Genomic DNA, 19,651 nt, shown 5'->3' with positions numbered 1-19,651 from the left:
ATACAATCCCTCCGATCATACTCAGATTGCCCCAGTTTTACTTCTGGCAATTTGTGTGTGCGTGTATTGTGTGTATTAAGTTCTACACAGTTTTATCACCTGAATATATTTGTGTATCCACCACCACAGTCAAGACACTGAACAGTTCCATCAACACAGGGATCCCTCCTGTTGCTGTCACACAATCACACACTCCTCTCCCTGCCATCCCTAATGCCAATAATCACTACTCTCTCCTCAATTTGTAAAAGTTTATTATTTCAAAAATTTCATATAAATGGAATTATACAGCATATAACCTTCTGAGATTGGCTTTTTAAACTTGGCATGATTCCCTGGAGATTTTTCCAAGTTGTGTGTGTCAGTCGTTTGCTGCTCTTTACGGCTGGGCAATATTCCATGGTATGGATGTACCACGGTTTGTGCAGCCATTCACCTGGGCTCATTCCAGTTTCTGGCTATTAAAAGAACGCTGCCATAAACATTCGTGTATAAGTTTTTGTGTGAACATAAGTTTCTGTTTCTCTGGGACAAATTCCAAAACTGCAATTGATGGGTCATGTAGTAATTACATGTTTAGTTTCAAAAGAAATTGCCAAACTGTTTACCAGGATGGCAGTACCATTTTACATTCCCCCAGCAATGTATGGAAGATTCAGTTTCTTTGTCAGCTTTCGGTTACCTGAACTAACCAAATAATGTTGCTAAAGAGACCCATGTGGAGCGGCTAGACATAGAGAAGAGTCTAGTCATGTATGATACGCCACAGTCTAATCACATGCTACATCAGAGCATGTCAGATGCACCCCCTACGTACCCCCCACAAATTCATTCACTTAACTCTTAACAGACTAGCTTTATGTGGAAGCTTGGTTTGAGATACTGGCCCATTCAGTTTCTAAATAACAAGAAGGGCTCAGCTCTCCTTTTGTCAACATTAAGCCCAACCTCCTTTATTAATATCAGGAAACAGTGCTGGACATAGTTTCTTTCTCCCTTGCTTGACAAGTTTATTGTCTTCTAGAGGCTAGAGGGAAAAAAATGTTTTTTTGAAAGGATTTTTGGACCCCCAGACCAGCACCTTCAGTTGGCACTAGGCTAGAAGTAAAGGCTTTGGAGTGGGAGTTAGAAGACCCGAGTTTGAGCCTTCTTCTAATTAGCTGTGCCACTTCAGATTAAGTCAGTCACCTTTTCCAGGACAGTTCCTTGGCTGTATAATGTGGCTGGACTGGATCAGTGGCTCTCAAACCCTAGCAATCAGCAGCAATCAGCAGCCTGTTCACACACCGCTTGCTGGTCCCCACCCTAGAATTTCTGATTCAGAGTCTGGAGTGGGTGTGGTAATTTGCCTTTCTAACAAGTTCCCAAGTGATGCCAGTGATGCTGGCCCAGAGACAACACCAGAGAACCACTGGGCGAGGTTGTTTTAAAGTGCTCTATGGCCCTAACAGTCGATACTGCCATCCCCTAGTCCCCCCCAAAACTCCTCAAATTTGCTTTCTGGTGAAATACGTATGCATTTGTCCTTTTTCTTTCCTTCTTCAGTGATACAGATAGGTAGTAAAATATAATTCAACCATTAAAACTATCATAGAAGAATATTGTTAGGCGAAAATTAACATAATATATTAGGTTTCAAAAAGCTATATATTAAAAAACAGCATATATAGAAATGTCCACTTATACATAGAAAATAAAAATCTAGAAAGATATATCCAAAGCGTTAACAGTAGTAGTTTTCCCTGAGTAATGTAGCTACAAAAATTTTATTTTTCTTTTTTTGTGCCTTTCTGTATTTTTAAGTTTATAATTCATAGAATCATAAATCAGTTATTTAAACAGAAATTACAGTAAGCAATACAAGTCTTGATTTCTCTGAGTTTTAATAATTGCAGTAAAGAACTTATTGCATTCCATGCGACAGAAATAAGACTGTTCAGGTCTAAGATAAAATTATCCAGGACAATTTTCAGAGGCAGCTATGACCTTCCTTAGCCCTTTTCCTAATAAGTGTGGTAGATCACCTTGTGCTGTTCTTCCTACTCAACAGAATTCTGCACTTACGTACCTGAATTATGGACCTTAGAAAAATTCATATTTATAACTAAAATAGGAATTTAAAAATTATCACTGAAATAATTCTGTTTAAATGACAGAAGCCAGGCATCTGCTGGGGAAAGCTGTTTTGTTACCCAGTATGTGGGTTCATGGCCTCTCCTAGCATTTCTAATTGTACTGATATCCTAAGTGTATTGTCGTCTTCAACAGCCATGCTTCTCAACCTTAAGGTAAGAGCGAGCATGGCTTCCTTTAAATATAATATATTAAAATGGTTTTGCTGCTAAAATCAACCCTCCTCAAACCACTGAAAGTAACTCTATTTCTGAATATACTTGTGTGGTCAGAGGCACATCGCCAATGGGGCAGCACAGAGGTGATTTTCCAAACACCACTCTAGTCTAGGGCTACAGTGGTGCCACTGGCCCCTTCTGCCAAGTTCCCTCCTACAGATATTCTGTAGAAATGGGAAATTAAAAGGACCTTTTGATATATGAGTGAGCTGTTTTATGTCATGTGTTTTAACACCCACCCATATTGGTATCTGAGAATTATTTCCTTACAAACATTTTGTGCTTGAGGCAATATATTTTTATGTAACACCTGAAGACTATTGCTATATAAATGTGTGCCCTATGGGTTTGCTGTATCATTAGTAAAGTTACTGGATTTGCTTCATATGACTGGGAGCATTGGAACTGCTTGTTCACTACAGTGTTACAAAAGCACTATCCAATGCCAACAATGCTGTCCACAGTCTGCTTATTCCGAAAGAGGTGATGAGAAGCTTATGCCTAGAATTGACTTGCTTTGTTGAAGAATAGTATCAAGACCCCTAAGTGCTTCATTGGTCCATATTTTCAGCCCCATCTGGAGATGGAGAGGGACCAGTGGTCCTCTTCTCTCCCCTCCACACGTATCTCTCTTAGGGTACTTCTCATCCTGTGTCACTGCTGGCCTTCAACCTAGATGTCAGCTAGAAAACATAGCTGGGCTTAGCTAACTGTTTGCCAGGTAGATGAAAATCAACAGGCTTTTTAGTTATATGTAAATTATCATAGTGCATTGTGGCTTAAAGAAAATACAAGGTTTATATTTATGAAATACATAGTAGAGAATGCAATATTTATGAGACATTATGTGATAAATAGCATGGCATTTGTATATAAAATAAAAATTCCATTCATGATGTAGGCGATAGTTGCACTGTATACATATATAAAAAATTGTACCTTAAAACTAGTACATTTTATGTACTTATTCATTAGTAATCCTTCAATAAACAATATATCCAAAAAAAGAAAGAAAATACAAGGTGAAAGTTTAAATGGATTTATAGACATCTATCTTTTCTTTCTCTCTACTCTTTATAAGTTCTTACAGAATTTGTGCAGAACTTCTGGGGATTGGAAGGATATGCACTGATGTCCCTTAGTCTAGTGTTTCTGTCCCCAGTTAAGTATACACATATTTGTTGCCAATTTAGAGGGACAAAATCATCTTCCTCATTGGACTGCTTCTCACATTTTTGGTCTTTTGTGCTGTCCTTCCTGTTTGCAAGTAATTTATTTAGCAAGCCCGCACCCGCATCTTTTCGTGGGAACAAGCGTGTGCCAAACTCTGCCATGCCAGGTTTTATGGCCCATCCTTGCCAACACAGGATTCGTACATAATTAGAGTAATAATCACCTCCTTCAGGTTACTGCCTCGGAAGGCTCTCTTGCTTTCATAACCCAAGTATAGTCTTTTTTTCTCCCAGGAGGTGTTAGGTGTCCATCTGAAACTTATTCCACCTTATTAGAATCACCACCATTACTTGACTGCCTCCCCCACCCTCATGTTAGCATGAGGAGGGACTCTGTTCTCAGTGTGGCCTGTGGCTGGGACAATCAGTGCCACATAGGAGGTACTAACTGTTGAGTGAGTTATATGAATGAAGCCACCCTGCCTGCCCGGAGAGAGGAGTATCTTTTAGTATTTATCTAACGCAAAAAGTTGAGTCCAGGTGTCATCAACATGGGCCTAATTAATGCTGAATTTAGTGAGTTAATAAAAACTACTTAATCACAATGTTATTTTTCTTATTTTAAGACATCAAATATGTTTGATAAAATCCTAGAAAAAAGTTATTTTTTATTATTTATTTTTGTTTTTACATTTATTTTTATATTTTATTTTGTAAATCAAATTTGGATCCTAGAAACTGGATTTTAAAAAGTATATTTTATAATATAAAGCATAAACTCTCCTTTTGCATGCCATAAAAGCAGTCTATTGCAGAATACAATTTTGAACAGGAACTGTACCTAGACAAAAAATACATTATTTAAAGCATAGTCTTATTTTTTATTTTTTTAAGTCAGTGATGCCCCTTTAAAAGGAACATTTGTGTATGGCTCTGCTACTTATTATAAAGATTCCTTTCTAATGCCTATAATTATTATGAAACTAACATTTTCCATAATTTTATAGTTTTATCTGTCTTGGTTAGCACACCCCAAAGCACTTATGTGGTTTTTTTTGTTTTTTTTTTTAAAAAGGTCATTTTTACCTTGTACAGCCTGCCTTGACAGCATATCTTTTTATTGATTGAAATTCCAAATCTATGTTGAGGAAGAAGTGAACATAATTTTTTTAACTAAGGTAAAAAAACATTTAAAAATGTTTAACATACCACACAAGTGTATTATAAACTTAACATTTGGTCAACGATTACATCAGCCTGGCCCTGATAATTGTGGATTAGGAAGATTGGTTTTAGATGATGACTCAAAGCAGAGACATTATTTTTACATATCTTAATGCCCTCTCCCCCTTTCCATTCCCAAGTGTCCATATTCAGGTGCACAGAACTCAGAGTCAAATCATGCAGCCAACAGGAAAGAGTTCCGCCTTCCGTTTTTTAAAATAATTATTTATAATTTGTAACTATATATTCCAGAAATGTAACAACCAACAGAGCCGCAAGCTGCAGCTGCACTCATATAATCTTCCGTTTTTAAAATAATTATTTATACTTTGTAACTATATATTCCAGAAATGTAACAACCAACAGAGCCGCAAGCTGCAGCTGTACTCATATACTCTCTTACTTTGGTGAATAAAACTAAAAGGATGAAATACAGAGGTCTTTCTCAGTGCAGTAGAACAAAATAAAATTATCCTCTCTTAAAATAAATAGCAGTTATGGGAAGCAATTTTTCCTGTCATGGATAAATGGTAGGGAACACAAAATCAGCATTTGAAATATGTTAACACCAATTTTTTAAAAATGCATTGGTACAGTACCTTTTCCTAAGGATGATTGCAGTTTCTCTTATGTCCTGAAAAATATATAATGTCCTCAGCAGGTGAAACTATAAAAACTAGAGATAAAAAAATGACATACTAGGCCAAGTTTTAAACTGTCTATTTTTTGGTGGGGGGGCTCCATTTTGCATTAATTTAATCAGCTTAGCCTCTTGTGTAGTTGTTCTCTATTTTGAGTTCATATTCACAGGCATGCAAAAGAAATCTTTTGTGATTTGAGGCAATACCGAAGATTGAAAGACCCTAAGCCTCTATAGTTTTCTCTCATTCATCTGTAAAGTTATGGTGGGAAAAGCGTGGATTAGAAATCAGTTTCTTTCTAAGCCCACCATTGTCACTTAACAGCATAGCTATATGAGCAATTTACTTCATTTTTCTGAGCTTTTCTTTCCTCATTTGTAATACAAAGTTTCAAATGCCTGCTTTACTAAATTGTAGGGCTATGCTGAGGAGAAAAGAAAGGAGTCAAAATAGGCTTAATATACTATAAAGTGTTTTACAAATTTCAAATAGGTCCTTCTATAATTCCCATTTTGCAGATGAGGAAAGGTTGAAAGAGGCTAGCTGATAAATCTTTGCTCTAGAGGCTGTCTGCGCATTGTAGTATATTTCGCAGCACCCCTCCCAACTATTTTTGGCAACCAAAAATGTCTCCAGACACTGCTGAATGTCTCCTGGTGGGCAAGATCACCCCCAGTTGAGAATCACTATTCTGTATGATTCCAGAGCTAAATTTCTTACCCATTGTCATGAGGACATTTATCATTGTTATCCTTATGCTGAGTACTGGTTGGAATACTCCATGACATAACAATTTTCAGAATTAAAAAAGAGATAACTGGTTTTCATCGATTATCTTCCTGTTTCTGAATATAAGCAGTGGCATTGTCTTCTTGGCACAGTTGTGAGCTTTCTGTCCCTGTAAACTGGTTCACAGAAGCGGAATATCACCTGTCAGGGACGCCACCTACACTGGGCCCACAGTCAGACATAAGGACCTCTGGTCTCTCTTCCCCTGTAATTCTATTGTCATTCCCTAATGGGCCCCACTGGCCTCTCTTGAACACCCCCCTCCCATCTGGTATATTCGTGGGCTTCTGATATCTGTTATCAGCTGAGAGACCTGTTATCAGCTGAGAGACAGGAGTGGGGGTGGGGACACATGGATCTTTCATAACCGTTATCTCATTTGAGCTTCACAATGAACCCTTGAGGCTTGTGTTTACATTTTGTTTAGGAATTTTAACCTTTCTTCTTTGCCTGCTCCTTCCACTTTGGTGTTTTCTTGATACAGAAACTCAGCAGGAAGTTGATATGGCAACTCAGCAGTGCCTTTCTTACCAGCACTCTCTGAAGAGTAACATCCCTCTGAATTACTCAACATAAAACAGTTGCTTTCTGCCCTACCTGACCATTCGTTTTTCCTTTCCCTTTAACAGGGATCATTAAATACATGCCTCGTTTGACCGCATTTGGGGATTTAGGAATCACCTTTCCTGATGTTGTTGACAGGTGCCCATATATCTCTAAGAGCAGAATATTTTTACTTCTGTTGCTTACCCTTTCCCCCTGAAAACGGCCTAGTATGAGCTCTCCAAGCCTCCCACATCTTTATCTCTGCTTTACATTTGGGTGTCTTCCTCATGTTGTCCCAGTTCCCAATTAATTGTCACCTCTGAACTAAAACTTTCTAAACATTTATGATTGACTTTGTTTCACTGTTGCCAAAACTATTGGGAAAAGAGCTGCATTTGATCTGGGCCTCATTAAACAGCCTGGAAATATTTTGCACGTAAGCCTGTATGAATTAAATTTTTTAAACACTAGGTTTTAAGATGAATTGCTACTGACAAACACAGTATAGTTGAATGTGATTAAAAGTATCAGCATGACCTACCTGGGGAGGGACTGGTGTAATTACTGACAGGGATGAGGACCTGGAATTGCCTAGGAATCTTCGAGACTCAGAATTCTGCTTATGGAAAGTCCAAATCAGTAGTTGTGAACCAATGGGAAAGAGGACTGGATTACTTCATGGCAATGTAACTTTAGTGTCAATTAAAACTTTATGTTTTTACCTTTAAAGTGCATGTGAATCATTTTAATTACTATAAGGTTCATTAAAAAAAGACTAATTGGCTCTTGCTATAAAATGCAATGTCTGGCTGCAGTAGGAGTCATTTTTCTTTTTAGATCAGCATCCTTATTGACCAGACTGACCTGATTCTGATTTGATGTGCCTGCAGCCATTTCATCATGTCATCGAAGTAAAGCTTTGTGGGCTTTTCTTCTTTTCCAGGTGGCCTTTTTGAGGATGTAACTGTTGGAACCAAGGCATTCTCTTCCCAAGGCAGACAGCTCTCTGGCACGGAGCACTGTGAAGGCCAACAGTCAGCTCCGTGGGCATCGATTACAAAGACAAGAACCAGAGCTGCAGAATGAGAGCGATTACAAAGACAAGAACCAGAGCTGCAGATGAGAGTGTGGCATTGAAGTTTTCGGTTTGCTTGTTTGTGTATATTCTCTAAGAGAATAGTTCACTTTAGATCTTTGAAAACCCAGCACTGTGAAGAAAGTCATAGTAGCAGGTCGTCAGCAGGTTAAGATAAGTATAGAAGTTACATCTCTATTTCCCACAGAGAGGAATATTCAAATATGTGCTGTGTCAGCACCACCTGGAAGGATTATTAGCTAAAGGAGGCCCATCTGTCCTGTGTGGAATGCAGTGAGGAACTTCACTGGTGGAACTGAATGTTAACTGCTGTAAATCCCAAGAAATAAACCTTTACAGAGCTTCTCAGGATCGTTTAAAACAAATTTTTAAACAGAAAAATACTGGATGTTTTTTATACTTTATTCAGAGTAGATGCTCAGGAGTTCTTTGTTGAATGAACGATTATCAAATTAAAGGTTTTCCCATTTATGCAAATGTGCATGTGCCCCTTTTGTTCTTTATTTTCTTTACCATACACTGTTGCAAATTAATAAATATACTTCAGTGGCATCCTGTTACAGAGTTGTCTGAACCCCTGAGTACCAGAGCAGGTGGGAGGCAGCCACTGAGTGAGAATGACAGGGCTGGAGGGAATCCTACAGAGCACAGGCCAGCTCCTAGTTTTGTTTGTTTTTTTACCACGGTCATTTGTTTATTTCACATTTTATTGTCATTATATTAGACTGGGAGAGGAAGGCAGCTCCTGGTTTTATAGAGAAGATCTGAGACTTACCTAGAATCACACAGCTAGCATCAAAGCTGGGACTGGAGCCCCACGGATCCACCTCTTCTGCCGGAGAGTTGATCTATATCTCTCTGACATCTTTCTTTTGTGCTCACATTCGGGAGGACAGTCTGTGGTTTCACAACTGCCCCTGCTGCTCCTCAAGCCTTTGGGCATTAGTCCTAGCCTGCAGGTCACCCGCTACCTAACCTGAGTTATCCATCCCCAAGTTTTCTGACATTCTTCACACAGGTGTCACTGGCATTATGATTTGGTGAATCTTCCTGGATTTCTTCTTCCTTGTAGTTCAACCAAAACATTTGTTCTATTAGCAGAGCAGTGGTATAGCACTCTAAATTCTGTAACCGGTGGACTGACATAGGAATAAAATCCATCTGTTTGATCCTGCAGAGTCATTTTATTAAGCACAGTTTGAAACACTGAAGTTCTTAGTGATATGTCCAAGGCTCACAGCCATAAAGGAGAATTAGTTTGGCTTCACTTAAGCTACTATGCTTCCAAGCACCATGCTGACTTTTCATGCTTTAGATTCCTATCTGTTGGTACAGAGCAGGGTTTCTCAACTTCTACACTGTACATTTTGGCCTGGGTAGCTCTTTGTTGTGGGAGACATCCCTGTGCCTCGGAAGATGTTTAGCAGCACCCTGGTCTGTACCCACCAGATGCCCATTAGCACAGCCCCGTCTTCCATTCCCACTTGTGACAACCAAAATGTCAGCATATATTGCTGTGATTGACAAAACTGACTCCAGTTGAGAACCACTGCTGTAGAAGATGTTGTCTGACAAACAAGATTTGGTGACTGTCTAGAGTTGTATATTGCCCATGACACAGGTTATACAAAATCTGTGTCTTTTGGCATGTGGCCTGGCCTCAGTATACTGTTGTTTTAACAAAGGAATACACTCACAATGAATACCTTTGTGTGTGACTATTTCTTAGTGGTCAGTTTGTGTTGATCTAACATTGGAGATTAGAATAAATCGGATGAAGCAGAATTCATCCTGTGCATAAAAAAGAATTTCCTTCTGCGGTAGTTTTTCTCCTTTGGGGAGAAAGAAGCCAAGATCATAGTAAGGTAGTTTACAGTTTAGATGCTGAAGGTGCTCATGATTCAAAAGATGACAGTACTGCTCAAAAAATCCAGCTGGAAGAATATCCTAATTTACTAACCTTGTCTCCCTATCAAAATCAAGTTGAGTCAAATGTAATGAAACCCCCTCACCCCTGTCTGGGGTTGTAGGAGGAACCAAGCCAACCTCTTTTCTGATGGCACAATGTGAGGAGCGGAGGGGGAGTGACCATGAGAAGCTCTGAGGGGCAGGTGTAAGGGGAGGTCTTGAAACGCATGCGCAAGCACATGCACGCGCACGCACACGCGCACACCTGCACGGCAGGCAGGCTACAGACTGCAGTTGCATGTTTGAAATTGCATCTGTCATGCAACTTAAAATCTTAAGGTGAAGTTCTCAAGCTCAACAGACCTCTTAGGTCTATCACGGTTGGGAAGGGAATTGCCAGCCCAGCTGAGCCAAGGCTCAAAGTGAGCTCTTAACATCCAGTCGCTGGGTAGGTCTGAGGGGGCACCGTGTCTGAACCTGTGAGAGTCTACTTTTGCGCCACGGGGAGTGGAAGGAGAGGGGAAACGGGGGTCTTTCTATCTTTTTCTCTTTGTCACAATAAAGAGAAAATTGCTATGTGCATATGTATGTGCGTGTGAGAGAGAGAGAGAGACACGTAGTGAGAGACAGAGACAGCCAGTGTTGAAGACATTTAAATTTAGTTTCAAACCATGCTAGGCGGGCTGGAAAGAGTCGAAATGGGATGTGCAATATTGATGCTGAGCCTTGGAAGTCATTCCATATTCGCCTCCTGTATCTTGTGAGTATAATTCCAGAAGCTATTCGGTAGCACTCCTAGATAACGGCACTGAGGAATGCTAACGTACGTCCAGGGCGTTACCAAGGACCTCTTAGTAAAACACCACATTTCCAGTTCATTTTTTGTATCTCCAAAAATTGCTGTAAATAAGTGGTTCTGCAAAATCATGCTCACCTCATATTAAATTACAACAAAATTACAGTAGATAGACCGTGTTAACCTTCTGTTGGATGCCGACGACATGTCGGGCATAGTACTGCAGGTAGAGACAATAAGATAAGTCCCTGCACTCAGTGGACCTTACATTCTTATGGGAGAGCAGACAAAAAAAGTACTATATTTTATCAAAAAATCGCTATATTATAAAATATATAATTTCTGAAAATAATAAGCAGAATAAGAAAAAGATGGGTAAAAGAAGAGGGAAAGGAGGTGCTATTTCAGACAGGAATGTCTATATTGAGCTTCAAGTATATGTATATATATACATACATATATATATATATATATATATATCTTTGGTACCATAAATTGTCAAGATAGTTCCATCAAGAGTGTAATGCTACATTATTAAATGTTAGCACATTGCATACAAGCCATAGCCTTTATTGTTTTGCCTAAAGAAGGTTAACTAAACAAGGATCCACCAATAGCAAAGCTTGTTTGATTCCATTGATTCCAGAAAAAGAACCCAACCCGAACCAGACACTCTGATGTAATTGGTCTTGCATAGGCCCTTTGGTAATTAAGCCTGCTCAGTAGCCACTGTAGCAAAAAATGCTGACAGCATTAAATAGTTTTGCATGATAGATAAAGCCAGGCTCCATGTTGTCCCTGAACATTTGTTTTTGTGCCTCATATGTAACAAAGATTAATTGGGACCCACATTTCATAGTAATTCAGGACTGTAGGGATGACTGGTACATCTTAGTCTGTAGTTAGAAAAGAATCACCATTTATTTTACACATCAGAGGGGTGGTTCTCACTAAATGCTTGTCTGAGAGTTCTACAGATTCTTAAATCTCAAATGCCCAAGACCACTCGATGTGAGTTAATGTAACACTTTCCTTTTGTTTGCATCTTGAGATACTTCAATCTCATCATCAATCTTTAATCTGAGGGGAAAAATAGGAGGAAGTTAAATGGAAATGAGTCATTTTAAGAGGTAAATTCTCTAGTTTTAAGAAGAAAGATAAGCACATATGCTCAAAATATTTAAGAAAGCATCCAACATGTACCACTATTCTTTTTTTTTAGTTATACTTTTTTTTAATGTGGCCACTAGGAAATTTTTTTTATTTCAGCATATTATGGGAGTACAAATGTTTAGGTTACATATATTGCCTTTGCCTCACCCCAATCAGAGCTTCAAGCATGTCCATCCCCCAGACGGTGCTCACCGCACCCATTAGGTGTGAATACAACCATCCCCTCCACCCCCCACCTGTCCCACACCTGATGAAAGTTACTACTGTATGTGTACCACTATTCTTTTAAAAATATAGCTTCATTTTCATTCTGGAAACTAAACCAATTTGTTCTCAATCCTGTTATAGATAAGAGACCCATTTTCAGGGCAAAATTTATTCTAAGGTCCTTTGGTTACAAGGTGCAATAAGCAGAGTGCAGGATTTGTGTCCTTTTTCTGTCTCTTAGTAGACCCACTTGTGACCTTCAGCAGCCTTTCTGATCAAAATGAGAATTGATGACTATATTTTCCTTATTTATCTTCATCCCCTACTATGCCTGGCCCAATTAGTTCCTTTCTATAAATATTTTAATATTTTTATTTGATCTCTTTTAACCTTTCATGAACTAAAACTTTTTTTCTCATATTACTTGTTTTGGAAACAAAAAGATAAGAGTGATTTTTATTGCCATGATTTGTTTATACATACTCTATATGTATGTATGTTTTGGTTGCAAATTGCAATATAACTACTAAAAATACCAAAATCGTGAACACTGAGAATAACTTAATTTAAAACAGTAGCAGCAGATTCCCTATATGGAGGTTCTGACTGGACTTTTCCTAAACTCAAGAAAAATAGGGCTCGTTACCCTTTGCCCAGCCCCTTCCAGGCATAAGGAAGATATAGCAGAGCTTCCTGCAAATTTAAGCTGGGAATGAAACTAGAAACAAAGCACTTTGTAAGTGCCCACAAAATAATGGAATCTTCTTTATTTTTTCACCAGAAACAAGTACAGGGAACAAGTCCTTGGGGAGAAAGATCTCTCTCATCTGTACCACCCTTTACATCTTCCACCCCCTCTCTGTCCCTTCCCTAAGCAATACTGTTTCTAGGAAAATGAGCCAGAAGTTCCAGCCTTGGTCACTGTTGTACTCCCTTTCCTGAATCAAGATTTAAGGGTTGGTAACTGTGTGGAGCCTTCGCTTGAAACTTTCTCCTCACAGGAAGGTGATATAAATACAAAAATTAGTCATCATTAGTTTTATGTTCTATAATAATACATATTGGGCTCAGAAAGTATACCATCCACTATCCTTTTCTGAAAAAAAAAAAAAAAATTTGATTCAGTTACAGTAATAACTCCCCTGACTCCTCCAAATACAGGCATTCTGAATAATAAACTCAATAAAAGGCACTATAAATTCTCTAAACTGTTAATGTGACTATAAAGTTTAGTGCCAGTGTTAAGAATTCTTGAAATAAGGTGCATAGTGTAACAAACGAATTGAAATAAAATTCTACATTTTAATTCGATACAATCTGAGAAGCGATGATGTCAAGAAGAAAAGAAAAAGTGGCCAAGCACAGGCACTTTGTCTAGCACAGGCAAAAGATGTTGATATTAGGAAAAAATTAAGTTGAAATATATTTTTTAAATTTGTAAAGGAATCACCAGTAAACTGAAAATGCATGTGTTAGAAATCACTAGAGAAAACAAAGAGAACTTGATCCATAAAACACATTTCCTATGTGTCTTTCCAGCCCTGTGACAATTGCTCCTGGCAATTTTAGAAGAACCAGTTTCAATGCTTGTTTATTTGTTCCCCTGCTTTATTCTATCAAGCCAAGGATGCCCTCTTCATAAACATGGGCTGCCACCTGTGGCTACGCCACAGCAATTATGTTCCTTACACAAACAATACAGTGTTTCTGAAATGTGTAGTATCATTACATCTTGCTTTGGACAGGATTAAAATTTAGAATAGAAGTGAGAAAAAACACGTAGGAAGATAAGCCTGCAAAGCAGTGAGGAATGATGCCCAACAACTGGTGTGGACCCCAAGGGCTGTGGTTCAAAGAGGTCCCTCCCAATGAATGCAGTCAGAGAAGACATCCTTGTCTGGATGGGCAGGATTTTATGTGGGTCCTAAGTGATGGTTAAGATCTGGAAGGATAGGAACACGATGACACTGGAAGGAATGTTATTTGGGAATGGTAAGAACATTCCACAAGAAGGGAGGAATTGAGATGGGACAGTGAATTATAAAATAGGAAAGAGTCCTTGTTAGATTGTGGAAAGTGTTGAATGCTGACATGAGGCTAGAGAGCCTTCTCCTTTCTTCTGAATTTTCAGGGCTCAAGCACAACATGAACAAGAAATGCATTTTTCTTTTGTATCCATGAGGGCTTTTTGAGCTCTAGGATTTAGATGCATGGTCAAGAGTGAGAGGGCCCTACAGTCCGACTGCCTGGGTTGAAATGCCACCTGTGTAATCTTGAGCAAGTTCCTTAAACTCATCTTTAAAATGTAGTAAAACAATAGCATCTATCTCACAGGGGTCTTTTGAGCATTAAATGGGCTAATGCATGCATAGTGTTTAGAACAGCACCTGGAACATAGCATGCAATACATTTTAGATATAGTGATTATTCTATGAATATTTTCCTCTCTGCCACCCCTACTCCCCATTGCCTATGAAATTTATTTTCTGAGATTTTAAGCAGGAGAATAACACAAAAGTGATGCACTAGAGAAATTAACAAGGTAGACTGAGAAGAAGGAAGGAAGACCTATTGTTGCAAAAACGAGAGGGTTTCAAATTCCAAAAAACTGTCAAAAAAAAGTCTTGACCAAATAACTTTTTCAGTGTTTTTTCCTATTCTACTTTCGATTATTTTTGAAGGCCATTAAAAGTACAACAGGATACATAGTTTTCCATCTCCAGTCAGTTTTGTTCTAACAAAAGGTATGTGACAACCCATTCTAAGCATTTTCATACAGACCTTTTAAAATGAGTTCTTTTTCAGAGACTTCTCTTGCAAGCAGGAAAGCTTCTGCAAAAATCTTTAAATGAGGTAAGGAATCTAGCCCAGAAGTTTCTAACCAGGCATCCTACAGGGATGTCCTCTGGACTAAAGTTCAATTTACATTTTATATGATTTCCAAAAGTACCCTGAATCCTTTTTCCTCATTCAGTGTCACTGGTTCTCTGAAGAACAAGGCAAGGAGTATTCCCTGGTGAACAAACCCTACTTTCTTATATTCCTAATTTCCCTGTGCATTTCCCCCCTCACTTATGTTCAGCATTATTCTGCTGGGTCACAGCAGTTTAAGAGCTGAGTCTACCACCAGCAATACCACAGATGGGAAAGAAGTTGTGGAATATGTTAGTAAATTTCAGAGACGTGAACACTTTTCTTTTTAGAGAATAATTTGACATATTCTTGAAACAAATTAGGACCTAATGTTTGAGTAACCTACGTTCATGTAGTCCACTCCAATATAGGGGAGTAGACAAATGAGGTCAGATGAGCAGGAATAAACCTTTTACTTCTCATCTACTATTGAAAGTCCTGCAGCTTTCTGCAAAATACTCTATAATTATGTCTGTGGTGTCCATATGCATCATGTACCATCTATCATCACCTCATGGCATCTGAGGTGATGCCTGCCACTTTCTTCCTATTTCCTCCAGCATCATTTGGTGCTGATGATCTCACAGCTGCTAACATGTCCACAGTCGAGTTGCCTGTTTAAGGTGTGACCCTTTGCCCACCTGGGAGCCCCCAGTGGATCAAAAGGATGCAACAGTCTTGGCAACTTCAATAAGCCAAAGATACTTGATGCAGAAGGAGGGACAAGGTGGGTCTTCTCCACTTTGTGTTGCACCTTGTGACATGCATCCCAAAACAGTGTGTTTCCCTGTACCCCAGAGTCTATAATTATAGGGTTCTTAGTAACACCTGCTCTTTTCAATTTTTTTAAAAAATTTAAAGTCCTTATTCAAGCCCAAGGGTTGGAATTGAGGACAGATTTTGAGTAGCATACACTGAAACACCATTTTTGAATCAAGCCCATGTGCAGAATTCTCTCTTCTTCTAAAAGGAGATTCTCCCAGGAGGTCTCTGGGTCCTGCATGTAAACAGGCTCAGGCCAGAAATGTTAGCACTGTTTGGCTTCAAGCTGGGACTCCACATATTAAATATAATTCTATTTTTTGCCTATTCTACTTTTACAGAAGTGCTATAACATAAGCATTAACCATTTTTAAAAAAACTTTTTTAGTTTTCAAGAAGTTATGTAAAATTACTAAGCTTGTGACTCTAGTTATGGGGAAAGTTTATTCAATTTAGTTGATTTTTGCAACTACACTCTATTCTGGGAAAGCTGTCTTCTCTGTATCTTAGGTCATTTGATTTTATTTTACTGAGAAAATAGCTATGAAGCAAAACTTTCATGTATAGCTTTCAAGTAAACTTTGAAATCAATTTATAATGATTCTTGTGTTTTATTTTGTGTAATAAAATTAAGCAACAGTTGAACTTTTTGGAGGGTAAGAGCTCCTTGAGGGCAGGTCCGATGTTTTATTCATCTTTTTAACCCATGTAGAGAATGAATTCAATAAATGTTGGCTTCATTAATTACTCTATTGAGGACATTGATATTGGAAAACTAGAAAAGTTGGGTCAATAGGGTAGGATTGATTTGAGTTAATCCATTCTTACAAAATGTTTATGGACCGCTCTGGCTATTAAAATGTTCTACATCCTTCAATGTTTAGTTCCAATATCACTTCCTTTAAGAAATATTTTGCTTATCACTCCCATCCCCAAAACAGTTATTTCTTTTTTGGAAATATATTTTTCAAAAATAAAATGATTAAGTCGTTGGTCCTATTGGAAATATATTGAAGCCATTTACTCATAGGTATAAAATGCAGATGAATCTTCAATCTTTGTTAAATTATATGGTCTTAGATGAATATAATGATAAGGTTTACAAGTTCATTGTGCGTCCTCTTTTCTGACCTGGTTTGGAAACTTTGTGTAAAGTGGCCCTTTATCTCTTATTAATTCCAAAGATGACAGACACAGGATTTTATTGTCTAGTTAGTGGAACCTGCGTTCTCTGATTAGCTGCTTTGCCCTTTTTGAAGGGTTGATTTATTGGGGCAGAGCAAGAACTGGCTTTTGTATGAGCTGAAAGGAAACTAGGGTGAGGAATAATTTATAGTTCTCTCTTTGAGGCTGAAAAAAAAATAAAGGTTATTTTCATTATATTGCTGTAGGAACTGTTCTAAAACAGAAGAAAGATACCATAATAAGTAGAAACTCAAGAAATGACATTGAGCTACTGTTTCAGTTAACTTTAAAAAAATTGTTAAAATGATATTTTGAAGCAGAGTGGCCCTTCTGAACTCTTATCTTAATTTTACAGAGGACAATGTCTCTTCCTAACTGGCATCAGCTCTGTGCAGAGTAGCATTTCTGCAGCTCCCAGGCAAGTTCCATTTGCCAAAACAAAGAGTGGGCAGAAGGTAGCCAGGAAGAACTGGCTGGTAGTGCTTTTCACCTGGAAAAATGCTGCCAAGAAAAATCCATAATAGAGATGCCAAACATTCAATTATCCACAAAAAAAAAAAAAAAAAACCAGTAGCAAACACTAGACATTACCAAATTTGTTTGGGTTTTTCAAGCTTTCATTTTCTCCTTTTTATACTCTGATAAAGCTTGGTTTTTTTTTGTTGTTTGTTTGTTTGTTTGTTTGTTTTTTCTTTTTGAGGCAGGGCCTCGCTCTGTTGCCCAGGCTAGAGTGCAATGGCAGCATCATAGCTCACAGCAACCTCAAACTCCTGGGCTCAAGTGATCCTCCTGCCTCAGCTTCCCAGGTAGCTGGGACTACACGTGAGCGCTACCATGCCTGGCTAATTTTTAATTTTTTTTCCTTTTTAGAGACGGGAGTCTCCCTATTGCCCAGGCTGATCTGAAACTCCTGGCCTCAAGGGATTTTCCCACCTCGGCCTCCCAAAGTGCTAGGATTACAGGCATGAGCCGCTGCACCCAGCCATTTGTATTTTTGTTGAGGTGCTTTGCTACATGATTCCCCTATTAAAAAGTATTAGGAAAGCCCTACAGAATCAGAGTATTTTCTGTAATAGGATAAAGTCTGGACTTTCCCTTCTGAGCCAGCCAAGACTTTGTTTAATCGTCACAGTGAGTGTGCAAACTCTTCTGTACTCGTGGATAATTCTAAATTCAAACCCTGATTCCCAGAATTGAGAGTAAAGTAGGATTCAGGATCTTGTGTAGAGAGTAAGGTGAACCACAGGACTCGGTTCCCTTGGTGGATGGGGTGGGCGAAGGTAGCAGAGCACTGCAAGCAGAGAACAGCAGCAGGGACAAATGACAGGAGGTAGGAAAGTTCTGGGTGTGTTTGTGGAATGAGAAATAATCTGGTTTAATAAAAGGTAATATTTTTAGGCATTTCTGATAGGCGGATCCTATCTTGTTTATTTGTCAAAAGAACATTATACAGAAGATACCCTTGTTATCACCATTTTATAGATGAGGAAACTGAGGCTTAGAGAAATCCAGTAACTTACCCAAGGTCATATAGCTAGAGAGCGGCAGAGCTGCTATGTGATTCTAGGTCAGCTGAGTTCAGCATGAGCTGTTAACCATGGTGCTAGCTATAGCCTTTCAGTTGTGACACCGAAGAGGGCCTTTTTCAGAGGAGAGGGCAGTAGAGAAGTGATAGATACTCTGGAAATCGCAGAGCACTCAGCCTCTTTTTCTAATAGCTTGCTGGACATCTGCACATGAACAGAGTGTCTGCCCTTCAAATCACGCTGAGCTCATCATCACCTCCATATTCCTGGGCAACCCTCGCCCTCAATGCTGGCATCCAGGTTACAGCACGGTCACCATGTACTCAGGCACCTAGGCAGAGCCTGGAGTCAAGGTGCAGCCCCTCCTCACAATCCCCCTCCTCTGTGAGTCTCTCTGTCTGCCCTCTCGTTCCAGTCCAGCTGCTGCTGCTGCTCTGCCCCCAACCCTCACATTCTTACCTGGGCTAGTACAACCACCACCTTATAGAAATCTCTTTCTCCTTACCTCCTCCTGGCCTCATTGCACCCTGCAGATGCCAGCTGGAAAATTTCCCCAAACCAGGGCTCTGGTCATCTCATTCTCCTCCAAACTTCAGGACTCCCTCTTGCCTGCAGAATTCTGTCCAGGCTTCTGAGTCTGGCTTTCAAGGTCATCCATGATTGGGTCCAGCAATGGACTGACTGCTTGTGTCCCCTCAAAATTCTTCTGTCTCCTCACTGATGTTGACTTTCTGAGCACGTTAACCAGATTGTCCTGGGACCTCCCTTATACTTTCTAGCCTCCACTCTACACCTTGTTAATGAAGTGCCCCTGCCTGAAACACCCCTTCCCAGAACACCCCATTTTACTTCTTGAAACCCTTCCTTACTCTCTCAGCTCAAATTAGTTTTACTCCCCTAGCTCTTCCACAGCATTTTGCTTCTATCTCACACTTCAAATTCTCCCATTCCCTGCATTATGTCACAGATTTTTGGGTTTACAGCTTTCTCCCCAATCAGATTCCAAGGCCTTTATGATGAAAGACACTGTCTCACTCACCAGTGTGATTCCACTACTTAGTAGTAAGTTCACTGAAATGAATCATGCTGAAATGAAGACACAATCACTTGGTCCTCAGCGGAGGCGACCTTTGAAAATGGACTCGATGGGCCTGTTTTTGTTCTCTGAACCAGAGGATTATCCTCGATAAGAGAATATCCTTCAGGGAGCAGGTGGTTATGAAGCCACGTGGTGCAGGGTGGCTCAGAACTATATCCAGCTTTACTGCACAAAGCCCAAACCAGACTAATTAATTGAAACAAAGGCAGGAAGAAAGAGTTTACAGAATTCTTTACTTGGGCACATTCTTAACAATGTGGAAT

The 19,651-nt window shown here is 39.2% G+C and overlaps 1 protein-coding gene across 1 annotated transcript in view; it reads left to right on the top strand.

The window, feature by feature from the left end:
• The window catches only part of UBE3D (ubiquitin protein ligase E3D), a 138,021-nt gene extending 129,795 nt beyond the window's left edge, over nucleotides 1-8,226 (top strand). The window contains exon 10 of the mRNA XM_069488257.1: nucleotides 7,667-8,226. Coding sequence (XP_069344358.1) covers nucleotides 7,667-7,687 — 21 coding nt within the window. The 3' untranslated portion in view covers nucleotides 7,688-8,226. The remainder of the gene's footprint in view (nucleotides 1-7,666) is intronic.
• The last annotated feature ends 11,425 nt before the right edge of the window (nucleotides 8,227-19,651 follow it).

This window comes from Eulemur rufifrons, chromosome 15, assembly GCF_041146395.1.
Source record: "Eulemur rufifrons isolate Redbay chromosome 15, OSU_ERuf_1, whole genome shotgun sequence".
Taxonomy (NCBI): Eukaryota; Metazoa; Chordata; class Mammalia; order Primates; family Lemuridae; genus Eulemur; species Eulemur rufifrons.
Note: the sequence above shows the minus strand (reverse complement) of the source record. Positions and strands in the feature narration are given on the sequence as shown.